The 25,621-nt window shown below is 41.9% G+C and overlaps 2 protein-coding genes across 2 annotated transcripts in view; one reads left to right on the forward strand and one right to left on the reverse strand.

The window, feature by feature from the left end:
- Positions 1 to 21,324, reverse strand: part of LOC122903517 (synapsin-1-like) — a 70,134-nt gene extending 48,810 nt beyond the window's left edge. The window contains exons 1-4 of the mRNA XM_044244367.1: positions 21,095 to 21,324; positions 20,734 to 21,044; positions 20,447 to 20,515; positions 13,838 to 13,950 (exon numbers count right to left, since the gene is read on the reverse strand). Of these exons, the coding sequence (XP_044100302.1) occupies positions 13,850 to 13,950; positions 20,447 to 20,515; positions 20,734 to 21,044; positions 21,095 to 21,324 (711 nt within the window). The 3' untranslated portion in view covers positions 13,838 to 13,849. The remainder of the gene's footprint in view (positions 1 to 13,837; positions 13,951 to 20,446; positions 20,516 to 20,733; positions 21,045 to 21,094) is intronic.
- The window catches only part of PDK1 (pyruvate dehydrogenase kinase 1), a 31,162-nt gene continuing 26,821 nt past the window's right edge, over positions 21,281 to 25,621 (forward strand). The window contains exons 1-2 of the mRNA XM_044242345.1: positions 21,281 to 21,527; positions 23,383 to 23,524. Coding sequence (XP_044098280.1) covers positions 21,323 to 21,527; positions 23,383 to 23,524 — 347 coding nt within the window. The 5' untranslated portion in view covers positions 21,281 to 21,322. The remainder of the gene's footprint in view (positions 21,528 to 23,382; positions 23,525 to 25,621) is intronic.

The raw sequence follows: 25,621 nt of genomic DNA on the forward strand, positions 1-25,621 counted from the left end.
CAGCTCAAACCAGACAGACTCAAAATGGCAGGTGGCATGACAGGAAACTCCTGTCCAAATAAGGAGGAAAAGGCATGAAGCCTTGCTTCCAAGAAATCCCTACCCTGAGTAATGAATATTCCACTCCTAATTAGTAAGGGCTAGTAAAAGAAAACCAACCCTCAGTGTACACAGCTCTCTCTCTCCAGCTTTAATAAACTTCCCCACTTGTGTTGCTCATACAACTGCATTGTGTCTGTCCTTGAATTTTTTTCGTTGTGCCAAGACCAAGAACCTTCAGCAACATCTCTAGGACAGGCTGGGTCCAGGCCCCAGATCACCCAGCAACACTAAGAGAGCAGCGTTCCCCCAATCCCTGCCCACCTAAGCTCTAGCCACTCTACCAAAGCTCCAACATTCCACCAAAGTAGCCCCAGTGTGAGGCACACTGAGACACCAAAGGACAGTGTCCACTATAACTACAGTTATGTTGCCAAGATAACACAAATATAAAACACCCCAGGACACACAAGATCACATGTGCTTCTGCCCCAGACAATGTGCTAGAGCACTCCTTGGGTGGAACATCAAGGACCTCCCAGCCTGCATCCACTTTAGCCCCAGCTATACTGCCATGGGCCCCTGCATGGAGCACCTTAAGACCTCCCAGCCTACACTGAATCATGCTGCTAGAGGGCCCCCATGCAGACTGGCCCAGGACCACCTGGCCTGCACCCACTTTAGCTCCTGCTATTTTGTCAGGGAGTCCCCTGCAGAGAACATCCTGGGGCCCTCCTGGACTGTGTCCACTTCAACTTCAACTGTCTTTCCAGGGTGCTCCTGGCCCAAACCCACCTCAGCTCCAGCCAAAAAACCAAAGCTACCAGGCACATTCTTACACAATGTCATTCATTCCTTCAAGATTAAGGGAAGTAGCTATTCTGTCTGATTCACTGAAACAAACACAGAAAGAAAAAAAAGAAAGAAAGAAACAAACAGAGGAATATGCTCAAAATGAAAGAAAAAGACAAAACTTAGAAAGAGAACTAAACAAAACAGAGATAAGCAATCTACCTGATAATGAGTTCAAAGTAATGATCATAAAGATGCTCACCGGAGAGAAAAGTGGCTGAACAGTGTTAGAACTTTAACAAAGAGACAGAAAATACAAAAATGAGCCAGAGTTGAAGAATACAACTGAAATGAAGGAAAACACACACACACACACACACACACAAACTAGAGGGAATCAACAGCAAATTAGAGAACGTGGAAGAATGAATCAGTGACCTGATAAACAGGCTAATGGAAAGCAGCCAAGCTGAACAGCAAAAAGAAAAAAGAATTTTAAAAATGAGGATAGATGAACGGATTCTGGGACAAATCAAGTATACTAACATTTGCATTATAGGGTTCCAGAAACAACATGTTACTAAATAACCAATGGGCCAATGAAGAAATCAAAGAAGAAATAAAAAAATAACTGTAAGAAAATGAACATGGAAACAGGATGATCTAAAGTCGTTGAGACATAGCAAAAGCAATTTAAAGAAGGAGGTTTATAGCAATAAGGGCCTACCTCAAGAAACAAGAAAAATCTTAAGCAATCCAACCTTCCACGTGAAGGAACTAGAAAAAGAACAAACAAAGTCCAAAAATAGAGGAGGAAGAAGAGCAGAAATAAAGAAAGATTTAAATTAATAGAATATATTAATGAAACCAGGAGCTGGATTTTTTTGAAAGATAAACAAAACTTTTGTTAAATCTTTAGCCAGGCTAATCAACAAAAAAAGATAGAGGACTCAAATAAATTAAATCAGAAATGAAAGAAGAGAAATAACAAGTGACACCAAGAAATACAAAGCATTCTAAGAGACAAATAAAAACAAAAAACAAACAAACAAAATATATATATGCCAACAAGTTGGACAACTTAAAATGGATAAGTTCCTAGAAACACATAGTCTTCAAGACTGAATCACAAAGAAACAGAAAATTTGAATAGATTGATTACTAGTAACAAAGTTCAATCAGTAATCAAAAACTCCCAACGAACAAAAGTCTAGGACTAGATGACTTCACAGGTGAATTTTATCAAACATTAAAGGAGTTAATACCTATTCTTCTCAACTCATTCCAAAAACAAAACAAAACAAAAAACAAACAAGAAGGAGAATTTGTAAATTCATTCAAAAGAGCCAGCATTACTCTGATATAGAACCAGACAAAAACACTAATAAAAAAGAAAAGAAAAGAAAACTATAGGCCAATATCCCTAATGAACACAGCTGCAAAAAAAAAAAAAAAATTCTTACAAAATATTAGTAAACCAATTCAACAACACATTAAAAGGATCATTCACCAACAGTACATTAAAAGGATTACTCACTACGACCAAGTGGGATTTATTCCTGGGCTGCCAGGTTGGTTAGACATCCACAAATCAATCAATGTGATACAACACATTAATAAAAGAGAGAACAAGAACCATATGATACTCTCAGTAGATGCTGAAAAGCGTTTGACAAAGTACAGCACCCTTTCTCGATCAAAACTCTTCACAGTGAGAAAAAAAAAAAAAAAAACACCTCTTCACAGTGTAGGCATAGAGGTTACATACCTCATATCATCAAAGCCATCTATGAAAAACCCACAGTGAATATCATTCTCAATGGAGAAAAACAGAACTTTTCTCCTAAGGTCAGAACACAGCAGGGATGTCCTCTATCACCACTGCTATTCAACATAGTACTAGAAGTCCTAGCCTTAGCAATCAGACAACAAAAAGAAATAAAAGGCATCTGAATTGGCAAAGAAGAAGTCAAACTCTCACTCTTTGCAGATGATATGATACTTTATGTGGAAAACCCACAAGACTCCACTCCAAAACTGCTAGAACTCATACAGGAATTCAGTCAAGTGACAGGCTATATAATCAATGCACAGAAACTGTATTTTTATACAGTAATAATAAAGCAGGAAAAAAGAAATTAACAAAATAATCCCCTTTACAATTGCGCCAAAAAGAATAAAATACCTAGAGATAAATTTAACCAAGGAGGTAAAAGACCTATACTCTGGAAACTCTAAGACACTGATGAAAGAAATTGAAGAGAACACAACCAAATGGAAAGATATGCCATGTTCACGGACTAAATGAATTAATATTGTTAAAATGTCCGTATTACCCAAAACAATCTACAGATTCAGTATAATTCCTATCAAAATAACAATAATATTTTCCACAGAACTAGAACAAATTTGTATGGAACCATAAAAGACCCCCCCCCCCCAAATAGCTAAAGCAATCTTGAGAAGGAACAAAGCTGAGTATCACAGTCCCAAGTTTCAAGCTATCCTACAAAGCTATAGTAATCAAAACAGTATTGGTACTGGCACAAAAACAGACACACATATCAATAGAACAGGATGGGGAGCCCAAATATAAACCCTTGCTTATATGGCCAATTAATCCATGACAAAGGTGGCAAGAATATACAATGGGGAAAAGACAGTCTCATCAATAAAAGATGCTGGGAGAACTGGACAGGCATGTGCAAAAGAATACAACTGAGGGTGCCTGGGTAGGTTCTTTGGTTAAGCACTGGACTCTTGATTTTGGCTCAGGTTGTAATCTCAAGATCACGAGATGGAGCTCCACGGTAAGGCTCTGTGCTCAATGTGGAGTCTGCTTAAGACTCTCCCTCTCCTTCTGCCCTCCTCCTCTAATCACTCTCTCTCTCTCCCTCTAAAATAAATAAATAAATCTTAAAAAAAAAAATGGTCCACTATCTCAGAACACGTAAAGATAAGCTCAAGGGCGCCTGGGTGGCTCAGTGGGTTAAAGCCTCTGCCTTTGTCTCAGGTCATAATCCCCAGGTTCTGGGATCAAGCCCTGCATCGGGCTCTCTGCTCAGCAGGGAGCCTGCTTCCCCTTCTCTCTCTGCCTGCCTCTCTGCCTACTTGTGATCTCTGTTTGTCAAATAAATAAATAAAATTAAAAAAAAAAAAAGATAAGCTCAAAATGAATTAAAGACCTAAATGTGAGACCTGGAACCATAAAACTCCTAGGACAAAATAAGCAGTAATCTCCTGGATATCAACCTTAGCAACAGATTTATATATACGTCTCCTCAGGCAAAAGAAACAAAAAGCAGAATTAAACTATTAGGACTACAACAAAAATCACTTTTACAGTAAAGAAAACCATCAACAAAATGAAAAGGCAACCTATTGAATGAGAGAAGATATTTGCAAATGACATATCCAATAAGGGGTTAATATATGAAATATATAAAGAACGTATACAATTCAACATCAAAAATACAAATAACCCAAATAAAAAATGAGAAAACCTGAACATTTTTCCAAAGAAGACACAGATGACCAATAGATACATAAAAAGATGCTCAATATGACTAATCATCAGGGAAAAGCAAATCAAACCAGGAGACTATCACCTCATACCAGTAAGAATGGTTAGTAACAAAAAGACTCGCAATAACAAGTGTTAGTGAGGATGTGGAAAACAGAACCCTCGTGCATTACTAGTGGGTATACTGGTGCAACTACCATGGAAACAGTATGGAGATTTGATAAGAAAACTGACATATAAATACTATATGATCCAGTAATTCTGCTATTGGGTATTTACCCAAAGAAAGCAAATACTAATTTGAAAAGATATATGCACTCCTATGTTTATTGTAGCATTATTTACATTAACCAAGATACGGAAGCAACCTTAGTGTCTCTTAATAAAAAGAAAAAAAATAAAGACATGGTGTATATATCCAATGGAATATTACTCAGCCATAAAAAGTGAGTGAGATCTTGCCTTTGTGACAACATGGATGGACAGAGAGAACATTATGACAAGTGAAATAAGTCAGAAAGACAAAGACAAATACCATATGATGGTATCTGAATATAAAAAACAAATACAAAAATATAAAAAACATTTTTATTTGAATATTAAAAAAACAAATGAAGAAACAAAAACAAAACAGAAACTATTCATAGATATAGAGAACAAACTCTTGCTTGCCAGAAGAGACAAGGATTGCAGGATGGGCAAAATAGGCAAAGGAGATTAAGAGGTACAAACTGCTGGACATCTGGTGGCTCAGTAAGTTAAGTGTCCGCCTTTGTCTCAGGTCATGATCCTGGGGACCTGAGATAGAGCCCTGTATTAGGCTCCTTACTCAGCAGGGGTGGGAGGAGTGACTGCTTCTCCCTCTCCCTCTGACCCTCCCCTCTGCTTGTGCTCTCTTTCTCTCACAATAAATAAATAAAATCTTCAAAAAAAAAGGGGGGGTGGTACAAACTTCTGGTTATAAAATAAATACATTACTGAGATGAAAGTACAGAATAGGGAATACAGTCAACAATATTGTAATAACGTTGTGTGGTGATGTATGGTACCTACACTCATTGTGGTGAGCACTGCATAATATATGGAACTGTGGATTTGCTATGTTGTACACCTCAAACTAATAACATTGTATGTCAACTATACTTCAATAATAACACATTTTTAAACATTTTAAAAATTGTATTTTTGTTTTCCTTAAGGAAAGAAGGCAACTGTATGTGGGGGAAAAAAAAATCATGCCCCAGTAGAATACAAAACTCTGTTTACAGCATGACTTTCTAAGGTGTCTGATTCTGATTCTTTCTCTTTGAGCTGTAACTCTGTAAACTGTAGATAACTGATAATGCAAATAATTCTTGCCTATATCCATGAAAACAAACTCAGATAGAGTTTCTGATTCCTAAGGGGTTAAAAGGCAATTTTGATGCCCTTTGCTAATTCACTCCTCTTTTCCTATTTTTTTAGTTCTCCTTTGAACTGATAACATTTTTTCTGGTCCCCTCAATTAATTGATATGTTAATTAAATTTTTGGAATGTTCATTTTTTTCAGCTTAACTTAAATAAAATGGACAAAACTGTAAGATATTTAAAGCACACAATGTGATAATGACATGTTCATTTTAGCGCTATTTTCAAAGTCATGATTTTACCTTTTCCAAAATTAGCTTTTTTGATGTATCAGTCACTGTTGTGGGGCAGGAAATGGCAGTACACTGGGAAAGGAGACTGAAAAGTACTTGAAGTGACTATTAACAGAGGTGTTGGCAGAGTTAAATAGCCAGGATGCTGAAGCATCCCAATTAACACAGGGAAATTGGTACCACTTCTAGGGCCCATTGGGCATGGGGAGAGAGCTGTGGCCACACTAAAGCAGGACACAAATCAAGGCCTGGCAGGAGGGGACAAGAAAATAAATACAACTTTTCTCTCTTCTTGTTCTCTGAGCCCCATGAAGCCAGAGAGTAATGTATCAGCAACAGGCTGATACCGTCTAGCTTGTTCATTGCTGTTTTGACTTTTTTTCAGTCAAACCAGCCAACATGAATCATAAATTCTCAGTGAATTGAGATCTAGCCCAAATATGTGATATACGAAGACTTTTACAGAACCTCGGAATATAAGTGTGGCTTATATCTACATAGTTAAATAATATGGCCCCTCGGTAAAGCTCATATAAAAGAGCTATGTTTTGATTGCTTTCTCTATATCTCTTGTCTTATGTTCATGCTGTGTAGGGGTCCAGGGAAGGCCACTCCAAATATTGGTTACTTTGAATTGAAGCTAGTTGGGAAACAGCTAGGGCAAGAACACTCAGACCCTCCTCCACATCTGCTTTAGGTAGGAAATAAATCGCCCACACAAAAGTTACCTTTCCTGTACTAACAAGTAAAAAGACACCCTTCTCACTGGAGTAGAAACTTTAAAGTTGAGAGAGCTGCAGAAATAAACCTTGTTACCATTTACTTATCTACAACCTCAGCCCAAATTCTGCTTAGAATTCCTTACTAGTTAAAGCTCCCAAACATCTGCTTTATTTATCTCACCAATTCCTCACAAACTTATGGTCTCTGTCTAAATGTGTAAAAACTGCCTGCCTTGGTCATTTCTTTGGGTCTCAATTTCATTACTGGGCCTCCATGCACACATAGTAAAACTTTGGGTTTTTTTCTCTTTTTTAGTCTGTCTCATGTCAATTTAATTCCTAAAACAGCTAGGAGAACTTTGGGGGAAAAGAGGCAAATTTTTTCCTCCCCTACAGTTGGTGTAGTCAGTAGGAAAAGTCTAACTTGCTGGAGATTGCTCACTCTGCCTCAGCTGAGAGACTGTGGGACCTCTGACATACAGCTAGTGAAGGTAAGATTTCTTACCATGTCAGCCTAGTGGAATCGCTGTCTGCAGGGTCTAGTGGTATGAGACTAGCTTCCTTGCTTGTCAGAGCTGGAGAAATCCCATTTGAGTAGTCCTTGCCTGGGTCTGGACTAGTGGGTCTGTGACTAGATATGTCACACATTTGTTGGAGGCCAGAGACACCTACACACCACATCATTTTTACCACCTGTGCAACAAAGTTTTTGCTTTCTTGGATTATTCTGGGAGTAAACTTTGGATCATGGGGCGTTGCATCATCTATGCCCTCTCCAGGTTCACCTCTTATATCCATGATAAAGATTTATTCTAAGCCTGTGAAGTTGCTTTGGGGTTCTATATATTTAGTATTGGAATTAATACATTAATGATGATCCCACATGTTTATGGCCAAACAACAGATCTTTTGAATTAGAAAAATTTCTACATTTAAATAGCTTTTTGTTGTGGTGGTGGTTTTTTGTCCACACCACCCGCCGCCCCCTATCCCCAAGCTCTGACTGCAAACAGTTGTCTTACTGGTATTTATGGGAGTATCAAACTGAAAGGAAAACATGAAAGTACAGCAGACTCCCTTAATAAAATTAAAGAACCAAAGACAGATTTATTTATTTATTTTTAAAGATTTTATTTATTTATTTGTTAGCGAGAGAGAGAGAGAGAGAGAGAGAGAGCGCGAGCGAGCACAAGCAAAGGCAGACAGAGTGGTAGGCAGAGTCAGAGGGAGAAGCAGGCTCCCCACCGAGCAAGAAGCCTGATGTGGGACTCGATCCCAGGATGCTGGAATCATGACATGAGCCAAAGGCAGACGCTTAACCAACTGAGCCACCCAGGCATCCCCCAAAGTCAGATTTAAAACAAGAATTAGAAATCAAATCGGACATAAGTCCTTCTTATGCTCTTCTTTTATCCCCCAATCCCTATCACTGACCTTCCCAAAGATCTTTTGGATCTGTTCCCCATCTTTTGGATGGCACCACAGATGGCATCTGTGGTGCCATTTCCTCAACCAATTTCTTTAAATCCTAGAACTATAATTTCCCCCAAGAAATCTTCCCTTTCTTGGAAGATTTACAGAGAGCATGTTGGCCTTTCTCTAGGCCCAGGGAAAACAGGTTATTTGAGTAAATGCTGGACTCGGGGAGTAAATCTAGCAGGAACACTGGAAGTCCAACAAAGCTCATTTTGCTGTACCTTATAATTCCTCCTATTTTCCAGGGTTTTGTAATCAGGCTCTGCCAGTTTTAAGCACTCCTATGCAATGTCTATGGATATACCCTGGACATCCACTGCAAAGAGTTCATGTCCCCTGGACAGTAAAAGACCTTGTTTTTTTTTTTTTTGAAGATTTTTTTTATTTATTTGACAGACAAAGATCACAAGCAGGCAGAGAGGCAGGCAGAAAGAGAGTAAGGGAAGCAGGCTCCCTGCCGAGTAGAGAGCCCAATGCGGGGCTTGATCCTAGGACCCTGGGATCATGACCTGAGACGAAGGCAGAGGTTTTAACCCACTGAGCCACCCAGGCGCCCCAGTAACAGACCTTCTAAACTGTAAACTCCTTTACCTCTATTCTTAGAGAATCCTACTAAATTTAGAGAGGAATTACAAAGACGAGCAACTGTCCACAATCTCACCTCCCTCACAGAGACCGTGTCTGGCTGCTGCAGGGGTTCTTCCAGCCTGTGATTATCAGGTGGTTTTCAGACCGGCCAAATGGCTCCAGGGAGAAAAGTCCCCTGACAAGGGAAACAGATGGCCAGAGCCTCTCTCCAGCACTCCTACGAGTGACCAGAAGATGGCTCAGCTAGAGGCAGATATTCAAGAGTCAACAGAGCAACACTGGAGCACTTCCCTCCCCAAATCAGTCGGTCTAAGGTTGAAATATGCACTCAGAAAGGAGAACACCAAAGAGTCTTTGTTGAACATTTTACACAACCTTTTCCAAGGCATACTGCATTCATTCCAGAAGCCTCACAACATAGAATCTTCTAATCTCTGCTGTAATGGGAAATTTCCTCCCAATGTGAAAAAACAAATCCACAAGAATGTGGTCAGTTGGGTGGGGCAACTGCGGAGTCTAAGACCGGAGGCACCCACCCAGTTCTTTGAAAATAGTTCTTAGGAAAGCAGGGAGAACAAGGAACCAAAAGCAATAATTCTTGCCTTGCAACTTCAGTCTCTGGAAAGGTGAAGCATGACACTGAGAATAACTCAGAGCCCAATCAGAAATCTCCCTATTTGCCTCTAAGCAATTGCTGATATTGCAAGAAACAAAAGCAGATATTGGAAGAGAATTTGTCCTGCACTTAAGAAAAAGGAGGGCTTAACAAGCAATTTTCCTAAACCCCACACCCTCAGAAAATTCCTATTTCTCCTGAGGGACAATTCTTCTCCCTTAAGTGACAGCTGATCCTCAGTAGCACGCCAGACCTACCACAAAACTTAAAGCGGGAACTGGATCTCTTAACTGACACTGGTGCAACTTCCTCTACTATCTATCTGCTCAGAAGATTTATCTCTATTTGTCACTTCTGATTCTATTCAGGTTATCAGAGTCTCAGGGTAATCTATTTTATTGCCTTGTGTCAGTCCGCCCCAAGACCCTTAAGCCCTATTCATGCTCATCATGCCTTTCTTATTTCCAGCTGCTCACCAGTAAACCTTCTTGGTAGTGAACTCTGTTAATTTAATGCCACTAGACACTTAGTGAGAAAAGCATTTTTGTTTCTTTACCATTAGGCCAAATCCCAAGTTTCCTACTTTAGTGAAACTCATCTTAATCTAAATTCCTCAGAAGAGGATGAATCTTTAAAAGATGTCCCATCTGTCTTTGGGCTACACATGCAAATGAAGTTGAACTGTCATGAGGTGCAGAGCCCGGGTTCATTTCTTGGAAAGGGAATAAACCATTTCAATCAGTAGCTCAAAACTGTCTCTCTAGAAACCAGAGCAAGGAATTAACCCTATAACAGGCCCGCTCTCTCTTATTTTAAAGACTTATTTATTTATTTGAGAGAGAGAGAGAAAAAGCACCAGTGTATGCACATGAGGTGTGGGGGTGGGCAGAGGGAAAGGGCATCTCAAGCAAAGTCCATCCTGAGCATGGAGCCTGACGTGGGGCTTGATCCCATTACCCTGAGATCATGACCTGAGTGGAAATCGAGAGCCACCCAGGCATAATGGACCCTCTCTTAAAACATGATGTACTTGTCTTTACCATCTCACCCCATAACACCTCAATCTTGCCAGTAAAGAAAGAAGGCAAAGGCTGACTTAGAGGGAAACCAAATTTATTAATTTGTAAAGGGCTTGAGGGACATAAATAAACTCTTTTGGGACTCCTTGGCACCTTCCTCAGTTTTCTTTTCAATCTCACCCAGACTCGAAATTTCTTTTTGCATTTCCATGTAAAGGGGGACAACTGCCACAGACTCCCAGTCCAAGAGGCTACTATGAGTCTCTCTCAATATTTCCTCAAGTCCTTCAAGCCAACCTGGACCCTATATAATCCTTACCCAAGCTTCCACCCTAGTGCACTATGCTGATGCCCTTTTGCTCTGTAATCAACCTGAGTAGGGAACTTTTATAGCTCCCTCATTCACTTAAAGGCAGTAACTAAACAAAGCCATAAAACCTCTAAATCGAAACATCAGTAGGTATATGCAACTGTTACATATTTAGGACATGAGAGATATCGCAGGGCATTCAAAAGCTCACTCCAAAACACCTTGAGTCTCTTTTGTCCAGCCCTTTCCCCCAAATAGTTAAGTTCATTTTTATGGACAGCTGGATTTTGCCACCAACAGATTCCTAATTCTACAGTTTTTGTGAAACCTTTGTGTGCTCTTTTCTCAGGTATCACCCCACTCTGGTCTTCAGAGGCATTAATCTCTTTTGAAGTTTTGAAATGACCTCTGTCCACACTCCTCACTTACCTTATTTCGACAAGCCTGTCCGTTCATACTGCATGAAAATAACAGCTTTGCTGCGGGGATTCTAGGACAAGCTTCTGCCTCCTAGAAGAAGGCCAACAGCACAGTTCTCATGCCAAGTGGACCAGGTGGCATCAGGTGCACCCCCATACTTCCATGCAGCTGCCTCCTTGTTGGACAAAACGAGGACTCTTAGGCTCCTCTGTTGACTTGTGCGTCCCCAAAATATGCCTGCGCCCTTACAAGTTCGTAAGAGTAACCAAAATGGCCTTAACCAAATGGCCACTTTACCTACTAGGGTAACCTGACTCAAGAATTTGCACTTGTTAACCCCCAACTCCATGCATTTTCTCCTCAGACTACATTTGTTAGAGCACAGTCATTGCCTGAACATAACAATCAACATTTGCTTATTTAAAATAAAGCAAAAAGGAAAAATATATGTACATATCAATCAAAGTAAAAAAAAAAAAAAAAAACTCTGAAGCCTCAAAAAAAAAAATTTACACCACAGAGTTCGAAGTCAAGGAGGGCAGTGAGGACAAATAGTTCAGAGGATCTAAAAGTAGCAAAACTTGCATTTCTCACCTCATCTCTCAACATCTTCCCACAGCATCTGTCAACAAAATGACAGACCACTTACAAATAAGCTCTTCTAACTAACTTGTCATCTTACATCATTGAGAAACTTTAAATCCAGCTACCTTACTCCCCCTCTAATAATGGAGAGCCCCACTCTCTTCCCCACTATCGCCTTACAACTGCAGGATCTCAAAACCACGACAGCATCTCTCAGACATCCTTCCAAATAATCCAGACTAACTTTTATTTTGTCATGGCTCCTGTAAACAAAATTTCCAGGGATACATAATGACTGGTTGTGCCATAATTTTCCCACACATAACAAGCAAGGCATATTCTTTGCTCGCTGTAAAACAGCCCAAGTGGCTGAACTCATAGCTCTGACCTGCAGAGTTTACATGCTGGTGGGAGGGGGAAACTGCTTTTACACTGATTCTGGAGGTTGCCATGCTGTTGGCACAATTTGGAAATCTCATGGATTCTTACCTTTGGTGGATACTCCCATTGCTAAAGGGCTCATAATTGCTGACCTAGTAAAAGTTACTCACCTCCCTTCTAAAATTATAATTATTCACTATTTAGTTCATACAAAGGAAATCGATACTGTATCTTTAGAAACCAGAAGGCTAACAGAACTGTTAAGTATGCGGCCCAAAAGAGACCACACCCTCATGTCCCCCCATCCTCAGTCTGTCCAATTTTTTTTTTTTCCATTAGCAAGGATTTTCTTTTTTATTTTTATATTAACATATAACGTATTATCAGCCCCAGGGGTACAGGTCTGTGAATCGCCAGGTTTACACACTTCGTAGCACTCACCATAGCACATACCTTCCCCAATTGTCCATAACCCCACCACCCTCTCCCTACCCCCCCACCCTGCAACCCTCCATTTGTTTTGTGAGATTAAGAGTCTCTTACTGTTTGTCTCCCCCCCCATCCCATCTTGTTTCATTTATTCTTTTCCTACCCCCCAAACCCCCCACGTTGCATCTCCACTTCCTCGTAAAAGGGAGATCATATGATAATTGTCTTTCTCCAATTATCAGTCCACCCAATTTTTAACCCTACCTTTATCCCGGACTGATAGTATTAATTATCAAGCAAATACCCTTCAACCTGAAGAAGATAATTGGATACAAAAGGGTGCAAATGATTGCCAGATGGATTCTATTGTAGCACCTTTTAACCTTTTGGCTAGCACTTACCTCCCCCCAAATGGGACACGTGTGAAAATTAATGAAGGGAAAACTCACTAAAACAGAGCTGGGAGGTTGGAGGGGGGGAGCTCTCACACTCTACCACTGCTTTTCAGTTGCAGACCCAACAGAAGACACGACCTTGCTATCCCAGCAGCTCAACTAATGAGAGACAGTCACAAATCGGCCAATGCAAAGCTACCATACTTCAAACTCCCAGTTTACTCCAATGGACTTGCTTGTAACAGCCTTCCCCAACTGCCCGCCCCCCCCACCCACCACCCCCCCCACCCGTCCGCTCTATAAAAAAGCACTCCTCTCCTTTGTTCAGCAGACTTGCCTACAATTTTGCCATAAACTGCTTGTCCCAAATTGCAATTTTCTGTTTTTCCCATATAAGCCCATTTTGCTGGTAAAATAACTGGCAGTTTGTTTTTAGGTTAACATGTGCAAACAGAATAATTAAGGAACAAAAAGACAGTTGGTTCTGCCCTGGCAACCTCAAAATTTCTGACCAAATTATTTTGCAGTACACTATTTGTAATCTCACCAAATCAGTGCGCCCCAAGCAGTCCTTCTAGGTCCACATTGCCCTTTGTGGCATTTCAAATGGATTTTATAGACTTGTCCCCAGCCCTGAGCTATTCTTCCTGTTTGGCCTGTTTAGTGAATAGACTGGGTGCTATCCAACCAGATGTGTTAAACATGTCGCCACGGTGGTAAAGAAATTAACAACCGGATTATTCCTCATTTTGACATTCATTTATGGATTAAGTTAAACCAAAGAACTCATATTACAGCAGAGATAAACAGTCTGCTTGCAATAACATAGGGGCACTCATTAAAATTTCACACCCCATATCAACTTTAATCATCAGGGCAAATGAAACATAAAAATCTAGACCTAGAAAGGCCTTTAGGAAAGACTTGCCAAGAAACTGGACTTCAACGGCCAGAGGAACTGCACTTGTCCCTTATTAAGATCCAGAACATTCAAAATGGAAGCCATGGATTGATCTGTTTAAAAAAAAAAAAAAAAAAAAACAGTTATTGGGGCACCTGGGTGGCCCAGCTGAGCAACTGCCTTTAGCTTCAGGTCATGATCCTGGAGTCCTGGAATCAAGTCCCACATTGGGCTCCCTGCTAGGTGGGGAGTCTGCTTCTCCCTCTGACCTCTCCCCTCTCAACACTCTCTCTCTCTCATTCTCTTTTTTTCCCAAATAACTAAATAAAATCCATAAAAAAATAAAAAATAAATAAAACTTAAAAAAAACAGTGTTGGTCACCCATTGCCTACTGACATCTCTAAACCTTTCATTTTTGAGTTAAATGAACAACCTGATGCTATAACTAACTATACACAAGAACTACTAAACTTGAAGCATATCACTAACAGGTAAATGAGGCATGGCCTCCTCCAACTGATGGACCTTGCCATCCCTTTCGACCTGGAGGCTGGATGTACATCAAATTCTTTAGAAGGGAACATGCACTGTACCCTTGCTGAAAAGGCACTTATGAGGTGTTACTGACCACCTACACTGCCGTCGGAAGAGAAAAGAAATCCCCCTGGGATTCATGCAAGCCACACTAAAACAGACCCAGATCATCACTCACAAGACAACTGGGAGATGACTTTTATAGGTGACCTGAAAATAAGGATTTGTAGGGCTCAGTTCCAGGCCTCAGAAGCAGATAGCACCATGTTATAGACAGCCCTTCCCAAGATCATGGATCAATAAACTTCTCTTTCCCTACACCTTCTTTTTAAAAAGACCCCATGATATTAAAACAAAGCACTTCTCTTTTTAATAGTTTTTCCACATTTATAAATCATTTAATAAAAGACTGACTTCTAGAGAATGCTAGTCTCTACCTACCCTATTTAGCTGCTCTAAGTTTCCACTATGGGCTGGTTTCCAGCCCCTGTCGTCTTCTTACCAACTCCCTTTGAACAAGTTGGTCGCAGACCAAACACCCACTGGTGCCAGTTTACCAAACATTAATCAGGCCAACTGTTGATTATGTGTACATCTAGATAATGCAAAAAATACCCCGAACTGGTCTTTGTCCCTGCCGATGTAAATACCCGAGGGACTGAGCTTGAGCAAAGGGTAAACAACACAGTGTCATATCCATGATCAGAAAAAAGTCACTCTGCCTTTTTCCCTGGTGAGTTACATAGGCCCCAGAAAAATCTCACCAGAAGCTCAAGGACTATCCCTTGTCAGGGTTAAAAGAACAGCTGAAGATTTTTCCCTTTACTCGGAACACAGACATGCCACTAGACTTTTCCTGGGTGATATACCAATTACAATCAAACTCTCTGGTTTGATGCTGAAAATGGCATTTTCAAACTCAGCAAGGAGATTAAAAATAACCCTAGCATAAAAGTTTGCCAGATCACCCAATGGTTTACATAACAGCCTTGTACGAGAGGCCGTAGCTCAGTTGCCCCTCTTGTTAGACTGCCCAATACCACAAACTATATTCAGGTGGATGGAAATTGCAGATTTCCTTGGCTGGGTGACAAAAGTAAGCTTTACAGCTGCCAGCAGCGAACTCCAGACCTACATCAGCTACTTTACAGACTCTTCTGCTCTCATACACTGGTAAGACCACATGAAAAATAGAGATGTACAGACATTAACATAATCAATGGCAAAGGTCATGGAATGCTCCAGGCCTCAAAAATTACAGGTTTCAACCTGACCTCGTCTGGAAATCATACCCCTCTTTTTATTTTATGTGGCAACAAGGTGTATAAAGCGTTCCCACGTAAGTGTTCAGGACAATATGGACTGATACCTGGCTCCTGTCACTAAACACTTCACCCTAAATGCTAACGACAAGCTTGGCTCCTTTGTTCGTAAAATTATGCCACATAAATATGCCTGTTGAAAAATCACAGAAATTCTGCTTGTGTATCACAAGTCTGCCTTCTTTTCAGCATATAGGGTCTTTCTTCCCAAATCTTGGAGATCATGAATTAGAAAAGGCAACCCAAGCCTCCCTATATAGTGGAGTAAGAGCTCAATACCACTACAAGAACTCTGAAATGACTCTGGTCAGAAGTTAACAGCTTAGTCTCTCTGGAAGTCCAAAATCCTCATACCTGACACACGCTGGCAGCCCAGCATGGGGGGACTAAAGCAGTCTCTGGTGAAAAAGTGTTCTTTCCGCATAAACCAAATGGGACAAGTTCTACCTAACTTCAATATGTTAGAAAAAAAGGCCTAATATTTTCAGCAGATAAACGAAGCATGGACATTTTATAGGACTGATCCATCTCTGGGGCTGGGGGACTAGTTTAATGGGGTGCGAAGGAAAGGGCTCAGACTTGTTCTTCTCTGTTGGTTCGTCCTCATTCTCATCTATAGTCCTTTTTCTCTTTGCCGATCTCTTACCACTCATTTACTAACTCAGTTTGTCTCTCCATAGTCACCAGCTCAGCTTTTCTATGGGAACTGGAGGGGCCCAAGGCAAGCCCCTCTAAAATATGCCACAATGGCATATTGGTTATTTTGAATTGAAGCTACTTGGAAAAAGACAGACCTTCTCCTGTATCCCCTGAAGGCCCAAAGTAAATCTTCTGTGTGAAAGGTACCTACGCTTTATTAAGAAGTAAAAAGACATCCCTACCCCCAGAGACTTTAAAGCTGTAGAAACAAAACTTGTTCTTTTTTACTAATCTACAACTTCAGCCCCAATCTTAGAATTCCTTACTAACGAAAGCTCCCAAACATCTGTTTCCTTTATGCTGTCAATACCTCAAATTTGTCTTTTTGTCTAAAGTGTATGAACTCTGCCTGCCATGGTCATTTCTTTGGGTGTCAATTTCATTATTGGGTCTCCGTGTGCACGTTATAAATCTTGGGTTTTTCTCCTATTAATCTGTCTCATGTCAATTGAATCCTTAAAGCAGCTGGAAAAACCTGACAGGGAAGGACATTTTTTTTTCCTTCCCTACAACTGCTTACTCTAAGATATTTTACCATAGTCTTAAAAATCATCATGGGGGCGCCTGGGTGGCTCAGTGGGTTAAGCCTCTGCCTTCGGCTCAGGTCATGATCTCAGGGTCCTGGGATTGAGCCCCGCACGGGCTCTCTGCTCAGCGGGGGGGAGCCTGCTTCCCCCTCTCTCTCTGCCTGTCTCTCTACCTACTTGTGATCTCTGTCTCTCTCTCTCTGCCAAATAAATAAATAATAAATCTTAAAAAAAAAAAAAAATCATCATGTTAACAAATACCTGAAAAAAAATCTAATGTTCTTTTCAGCTTCTGGACACTAAGTCTTTGACCAAAAAGCAAAATGTAGATACCATTTTTTATGTGTTTTCCTATACTCAGTCTCTGGATATTGGGTGGAAGTTCAGTGAATATACTTCGATGTGGGAAACAAAGGCAGAAGAAAAACTATTGAATTTCCTTACTACCTGCAGCCCATTGCCAGGTCCTTGAGATGGGCAGAGTGACATTCCTCTAGGGAAGCCACTGCTTTGATGTTAATGCTTTGCTAAGGGCAAAAGGCAATCTTAACCCAACCCCAAGGACCCTCTAAGTCTACTTTAACATAAAAAAATTTTTTTGGAAGCTTACTTTATCTCTACCCTGGCCAAGATACATGTTGGCAATCATCATATACATCTGAAGGGTCTCATGACTAAGTTTCTACTAAACAGTAGTAAATGACCTTTCCTAACAATACCAAGCCCCCTCAGTATCCTGGAAACCCTATTTCCAAAATACCTGGGAGGCTTACACTATTCCTAACCCCTTCCCAACTTTAAAGTATACGATGGACCATCCAACCCTTATGACCCCAGGGCAGTTCTTTCTGCAGGGGTCTTGTCTGTGCTTTAATAAAACCATCTTTTTGCACCAAAGGCATCTCAAGAATTCTTTCTTGCCCATCAGCTTTGAACCCTAACTTCTTTTCTACATCACTTTGGAAAAAAAAAAAAAACACATTTCTTTAAACAGTTGAATGGTGGGGGTCGGGGGTGGCTCCAGCCCTTGGTTTCTGCTTAGGTCATGATCTCAGGGTGAGGAGATGTAGCCCCGCATCAGGCTCGGGCTCAGGGCCTAGTCTGCTTGTCCCTCTCCCTGTGCTTCCCCTGTCCACCCTCCAACCGCTCATTTTCACTCTCTCCTTCAAACAAACAAATAAATAAAATCTTTAAAGAAAAAAAACCACACAGTCGGATTGGTTTCTGGGAGAATGAAGTTGCTAAAATAAACCAGTCGAATTGGTTTTTGGGAGAATGAAGTTGCTAAAATAAACCTCAAGATTTTGCTGGGCCTTTGTGCTTCTACAGAAGTTACTGTTCAGCTGAACGAACACCTTGACATGCGCAGGGCGAAAGCAGCAGAGTTGCAAACAGGGATCAAGGGAGCTGAATAATACTGTGGGAACTAGTTAAGATTCTGGAGTTCAGGGAGCAGTATAGAAGGAAGGAAAAGGAAGGTAACCAACAGAGGCTGGAGCAGAGTTGTAGAAATGATTGAGAGACAATATTTTAAGGATGACTAATATTTAAATTTTAATTGTTTTATCCCAAACCTTTGGTAAAGTTGGCTTTAGGCAAAACGTGAATATGAGCTGTTCGGATAAAATCCTAATCAGGAAATAATAATAATAACAATAGCAACAATGGGGCGCCTGGGTGGCTCAGCAGGTTAAAGCCTCTGCCTTGGGCTTGGGTCGTGGTCTCAGGGTCCTGGATCAAGCCCTGCATGGGGCTCTCTGCTCAGCAGAGAGCCTGCTTCCCCCTCTCTCTCTGCCTACTTGTGATCTGTCTGTCAAATAAATAAATAAAATCTTAAAAAACAAAACAAAACAAAACACCAGCAACAATGATTTAAAAAAAAAAAATAGATGCCATTTACTGAGGGTCTGGTACGTCCTGGGCTTTGCGCTAACACAGACAGCTACACTATGCATATCAGAGTCACTGAAGGAGACAGTAATCTTCCCCCTTTATAGGTAAGGAGGCTAAAGCTCAGTTTAAGTAACTCCCTCAAGGCTACAGACCTAGTATATGGCAGGGTCTGGATTTGAAACCAGGCACTAGGCTCTTTTCATTACACCATACTGCTTTCCTGTAATCCTCCCTGCAGTGTTATTACAAAACTGCTCTAGACGCTAATGATAACTGACAAGAACCCCCTGGTACTCTAAGGCTGCCAGTTCATAGTCAAACGGTGATAACCATCCAAAGTTTTCCCATACGTGAGTCAGATCTGTTTCCGATGGTTTCTACCCCTAAGACTCCCATCAGCTATTTCAGCCACTCAAAACAACTCTAATCCTTCTTCCATGGAGGAGACGCTCTAATATTGGTGTGGTATAAAATTCTTCTACCATGTCAGACCCTACAGTATATGCTTTCTAAGAGCAGGCATATCTGAATATAGGATCCTATCTGAATTGCATGTGGCTTTATTCCCAGCCGCCCAAAACATTGCCTGGTACCTACAGGAAGCATTCAACAAGCATTCACAGAATGGATGAATGAAGCAAGGCCAAATTCGGAGGATACAGAGTATTTCCAGTGGAACAGCAAAGGTATGAAAGATACCACCTTTTACTTTCTTTACATATCTCATCGTCTTATGTTCATACTACTTCCTCTAAGATATTTTCACCAAGCCATAACAACAACCATGTTGATACCTGAAAAACTGTTAGAAGCACGGCTTTCAGAGACTATGTTCAGGTGCTGTTTCCACCCCATTCCCTCAACTACCTACACCTGTCTCCAGGTGGGCACTGTTCTCCTTCAAGCTAAACTTGTGAGAGTAATACAGCCTAAAAAGAGACTGTCATCTCATTCTTTATACATATACTTTATATAACCCAAGACCTGACCACTATGAAGAAATGAATTGTTATTCTACACCAGTAACTGCTGGAGATATAAGATGTATACATGTTTTATCGATAAACTACCCATAAAAAAGTAATTTTTCAAAAGTTAAGACATACCAAAGCCCTGGCGATGGATATATGGGAAAGGAGCCCTGGAGAGAAGGGACAGCTGTGGGGATTTTCAGCATAGATTGCTGCCTTTGCAGCTCTGTGGGGTTAAAACAATACGAGAAATTGTCTAGTCTTGGATTCACTACAGACAGTTCCCGATTTTCAACAGTTCAACTTACGATTTTTCTACTTTACAATGGTGAGAAACTGATACCCATCCAGTGGAAATCATACCTTGAATTTTGATCTTTTCCCAAGCAAGCTGAAATGGGATACAATATTCTTTTGTGATGCTTGCAGCAGCAGCAGCAGCTCCAACTCAGCCCTACAATCCCCAGGGTAAACAACCCACGTACAGCCATTCCGCTTTTCACTTTCAGGGCAGTTCTTCAGTAAAGTGTTATTATAAAATAGGCTTTGATTTAGAGGATTTTGCCCAACTGTTGGCTAACGGAAGTGTTCCGAGCACGCTTAAGGTCGGCTAGGTTAAACTATGATGCTGGACAAGCGTATTAAATGGATTTTCAACTTACCATATCCAACCCCATCATAAGTTGAGGAAATTGGAGAAGAGGAAAAGCTGGAACAGGCCAACTGTGAAGCTGAGAAGACGTTAAGAGAATGTCAGTCAAGGGGAGGGTTGCTGTCCGTGCCTAGAAGGCCTGCACATGAAGCTTCAAGCTGGGTTGCCAATCATCATCTGGGTCTGCAGTCGCTGGTAATATTTAGGGATACGTTCCCTTGGCTTCATTCGCATTTTTGTACCGCTGCTTGGCAAGAGTCAGATCTTGAAGCTCTCCGGGTCTTGGCTTCTTTTTACCTGTGAAACGTGGGGCTTGCCTCCCAGTGGAGTTTCTGGCTCGCACTCGGACTCGCAGCAGCACACCGTTGTGGAAAGCGGAGCGCGCGGCCCGGTTCTTGAGGCTTTCGGCACAGGCTGGGGAGGTACAGGGAGCAGGAAGGTGTGGTTCGCTCCGAAAGAGCGTGGGAAGGGGACGCACCATAGGGCGAGCCCGGCTTAGCAGCCCCGGCGCCGCCGCCACCTGCGGGCTTCCCAGCTGCGCGGCGGGGCGGGGCGGGGACTGCGGGGACCCGTCGCGTTCCAGCTCCCGCGGCTCCCCGCCCGCAGAGCTGCGCACACACTAACTGCCCCGTGGCTCATCGGCCCCGCCCCGGCGCACGGGGGCTGGACTTCGGCCCATGGGCGGACCCCGCGCACGGTCCCGCCTCCCTCTCTGGGTCCCGCCCAGCGGCGCGGTGGGCCGGGCTCCGACGAGGGGGGCGGCGGCCGCGGCGGTGACAGCCGCTCCCCGCCCCTGAGGGTCGCCACGTCCCTCACGTACCGCCCGGCCCAGGCGCGCAGCGGCGACCTGGCGGCCGCGGCTCCGGCACCTCCGGCGGGGCTCGGCATGAGGCTGGCGCGGCTGCTGCGCGGAGCCGCCTCGGCCGGCCCGGGCTCCGGGCTGCGCGCAGCTAGCCCCGCCGGCGCCAGCCGCAGCCTCAGCTCGGATTCGGGCTCGGGGCCGGCGCCCGAGAGCGGCGTTCCGGGCCAGGTGGACTTCTACGCGCGCTTCTCGCCGTCCCCGCTTTCCATGAAGCAGTTCTTGGACTTCGGTGAGTGGGGCCCGGGCCTCGGGCCTTTGTGCGCGGCCCTGCGCGGGGAAATGCGGCCCCTGACCCGGGCCGGGCCCGGCCGACGCGGGCCCCCTCTCACCTCCGGCGCACCCCCTCCTCCGTAACGTCTCTCCCCCAGCGCTTGAGACGCTTCCTTCCCCCCTTGCGGACAGATCCTCTAGCTCAGGTGCTAGCGCCGGCGGGCGGGATAAATAACAGGGGGCGTGTGCCTTTTGACTGTGTATTGTTGAAAAACAAACCGGGAGGGCCGCGGGCGGAACGACCTCCCGCCTTTCGGCGCACGTGTGCAGAACCGCGCGCTCTGCCAGATCCCTTCTAGAGGCAAGTGTGTGCACACCTCCGGGAGTGTGTTCGGATTCTTCACAGTGATGATAAATGCTCAGCTTTGTACAATGATGATTGCATAAAATTGACGTGATGAACAGAGAAGCAAGTTATAACTGGCCCGAGTGTTTCATAGAATGTTTTCCTTGCCGCTTGCCTAATAGCGTTTCCACCAACAGCACATTCATTTCATCAGCAGCAGTCTTGAGCACGTGTAAAGTGCGTGAACACTAGTGCTGTGGGGATTGCCACATTTAACCTTGCAGAAGCGACTATCCACTTTGCTCTTCCTCTGGTGGACGCTTCTTGATTTTCTCTGGAAAGGATGCAACAGATTGCAGAGAAATTTGCAAAGTTAGGCTTTTAACGTAGACTTCTCATAGGGGGGTTTGGAGGGGGAAGGGAAAACTAATAAACCAATAAAGTAAAATTTCAGTAGAAAAAGTTATCTTCTGCATTGTGAGTACTGACTTCAAGTCTGTAAGGGATCATTAGAGGGCTTAAAAGATATCAGCATAGCTGGCAGTTTTATCTTAAAATTGTGGTGTACAGTGGCAATTTTGGAGGGTGGGGGGGGCAAAGCCCTGGGTTTTTTGCTTTTACCTTAAAATGATTGTAGTGTGATTAAGGGGTGAGTTTGGTCTTGGTTCACAGTATCCTATTAAATTTTCACAAGAAAATGCTTTCCTTTAATTTGGTAATTCGGGCTATGGACAATCTAGTTTTTGCTAAGGTTGCCTCTTGCTAAAACAGCAAGATTAAATTTATGAGTTTAAAACACATTGCTGAAATAACAAGTTAGTTTTACTTCAAATAGAACTGCTTGCCAAAGGCTATTCTACAACTGTTCTGCTTAGCATCTTGATGGGAGTGGAAGAGCAGGCTTCTTTCCAGGAATCACACAATTGAATAAAACCAGGTGGGGGGGGGAGTGAGTGGTTGGGGAGAGGTGCTGCAGGGATTCAAAGCTTGAAGATTGTTGCTCAACAGGCATTGGTATTTTTTGCTTTCTGCTGCCTGAAAGCCCTCCTCTACATTGAGTCTTGCTTTTCATGGTTCCCAAGCATCTGATAACATTTCTCTGTTAATCATAGACAGGTATTCATTTCTTATAAAGCTGGAGTTAGGAAACAGATTTTCTAAATAATAGCAGCAACAGGTTACATAGGGTAGGCTTTGGCAGGTGCTACTCTTAATTAGATTCCACGCCTTGCTCAGACTTGCTCAGGTTCCCTTGGTTCTAAGATGATCCCAGTAAAGATGCAAGTGATGGAAACAGGAAAGTATCTTCATCACTCTACAAAGCAATTGGAATGTCAGGAATTAGGAGGTCATTTAGGATGCCTCACAACCCTGGGTTATCTTGTCCTTTGCCTCCTCTTCCTTTCCCTCTCATTATGGTGATGCTGCCACTCTGACATTGCCCAGTAACTAACTGTTTCTCCCTGCCTCTTGGCTTCTGTGCCTTATGGCCTCTACTTATTGCTGTTCCTATCGTGTTTGGTTTTAGGATCTATGAATGCTTGTGAAAAGACTTCATTTATGTTTCTGCGGCAAGAGCTGCCTGTTAGATTGGCAAATATAATGAAAGAAATAAGTCTTCTTCCAGATAACCTTCTCAGGACTCCATCAGTTCAATTGGTACAAAGCTGGTAAGATTCCCATTTTGTGTTTGCAATTTCAGTGGACTTGTAGACTTCATGTAGGGTGAAAGCAAATACTTTTTTTACTCTTCAGTGGAATCTTATGTTAGTAAGAGTATTCCCCCTCCTTTTATGGGTATATCTAGGCTTGTCCCTTGAATCCTGGACTCTACCATACCTTGGCTTTGGAAAAAAAAAAAACAATCAGAACTACACAAATACACATACTAAACTTAGGATTTGTGTTATTGAATATGCAAGATGTTACAATAAAAAATATCTACCATGTGTTGATGGTTAGGAATTTATATATATTACCTTTAATCTCTTCGACAACTCTGCTCATTAATCATTTTTATGGCCATTTTATAGATGAGGAAACTGAGACACCTACAGGTCTTTTGCTAAAGGCAGTACCAATCATAGTGGAGCTGAGATTCAAGCCCAGATTTGTTTCTTTCTACTATGCCATGTTATGGTCAGAATGATAAAATGTATTAAAGCATGTTTATATTTTTTAATAAACTGAATTTGTTTTATTGCAGTATATCTTTATCGAACACAAATGTTAAAATCTTTTTTCTACCATTTAAAAATAATTAGAAGTTAGAGGAATCATATAAAAAACTATGATCTCTCTTCCGAAATATGACAGTAGGGGTGCATAAATATGTGGTCACTTAAATACAGCCTTTCTTGGTAATCTTATTAATTTAAGAGTACTAGTCTCTTAAGCACTATACATTTCAAATGAATGAGTTTACCACTGTTCAGTCTTAGAAAACAAAAGGTAGCTGCAAGATTTTCTCCCAGTTATTATTCATGGAGATCTTAGCTTTTTTTGTAGGTATCATAGTTTGTAGGAGAAACTGATAGAACTTTAATTTTAAAAGACAAGTGAGGGGCACCTGGGTGGCTCAGTCATTAAGCATCTGCCTTCAGCTCAGGTTACTGTCCCAGTGTCCTGGAATCAAGCCCCACATCAGGCTCCTTGCTTGGCAGGAAGCCTGCTTCTCCCTCTCCTGCTCTCGCTGTCTTTCTCCTTGTCAAATAAATAAAATCTTATTTAAAAAAAAAAAGCAAAAGAAGTATGATTGCTATAATACGTCTTACCGAGATGCTTGCTATCTGTAGTTCAAATACAGGACAGTTATAAATATGGTTTAAAGAAGAGGCATTTGTTTAGGAAGTATGATGGAATATAAGTGAGAACATGTAGTTTTCTGTATATTCCTGTTTTGAAAATTCTTTGTTAAAAATAGAATATGCTACATTTTGAAATCTAATCTGCCCTCAAAACATTGTAGGTGCTCAGCTATCTTTTGAATTAAGAGCATAAAGAGCATAAAGAGAAAAGTGAGGGTTAAAGCAAATATCAGAATCACTTGACTTTAGAATGCTTTGGACTGCAGAGAGGCGCCGTGCTTGTCAAGAACAGCTTTCCAAACCAACATATGGATTTACAGATTTTTAAAACACTTTCATTGCCTGCTGGATCCCTACTAAAGATATTTGTAGGTCAAGTGCCAACCGAGCAGCCAAAGCAGACCCTGTATGTTTGAAGGTTACTGAAAAGTAGTAGTGAAGTGTTTTCACCTCTGGCCCTGTACCGCTATTGTGCCTGGCAGCATGACCTTGATGAAGTCATTAGGCTCTCCTCATTTTGCTCTGTCCTTAACAGGTGATTTGCCACCTTGAATTGTTAGGTAAATTAAAAACCTGCATTTTCATGACTTTTGTTTTTGTTCAGCTCTGTTTAAAAGAACTATGTGGTAAATTATTTTAACAAGTGTTTGTTGACTGGATGTTGACTGGACATAAGCTATTAACCTGGAGCATGCATGCTTCCAAAGGATAACCGCCTTCAGCGCTAGCCGATCATTGCCATTGCAGAAACCCTGTCCAGATCATCTGATTTTTGTGTATTTAAAGAAGAGTCAAAAGTCTAGATTTTTAATGTAGAATCTCCCAGTTTTGAAAGATTGCAACTAATTAAACATTTTTTATAAAAAAAAACACTCAAGTCCTGTAAGGTATATAAGGTTTTAAAGCTCAAGTGTTAAGTTAGACTCCTAGACTGAGGTAGGCAGGCTTGCACATTTTACT

Source organism: Neovison vison, chromosome 3 (assembly GCF_020171115.1).
Source record: "Neovison vison isolate M4711 chromosome 3, ASM_NN_V1, whole genome shotgun sequence".
Taxonomy (NCBI): domain Eukaryota; kingdom Metazoa; phylum Chordata; class Mammalia; order Carnivora; family Mustelidae; genus Neogale; species Neogale vison.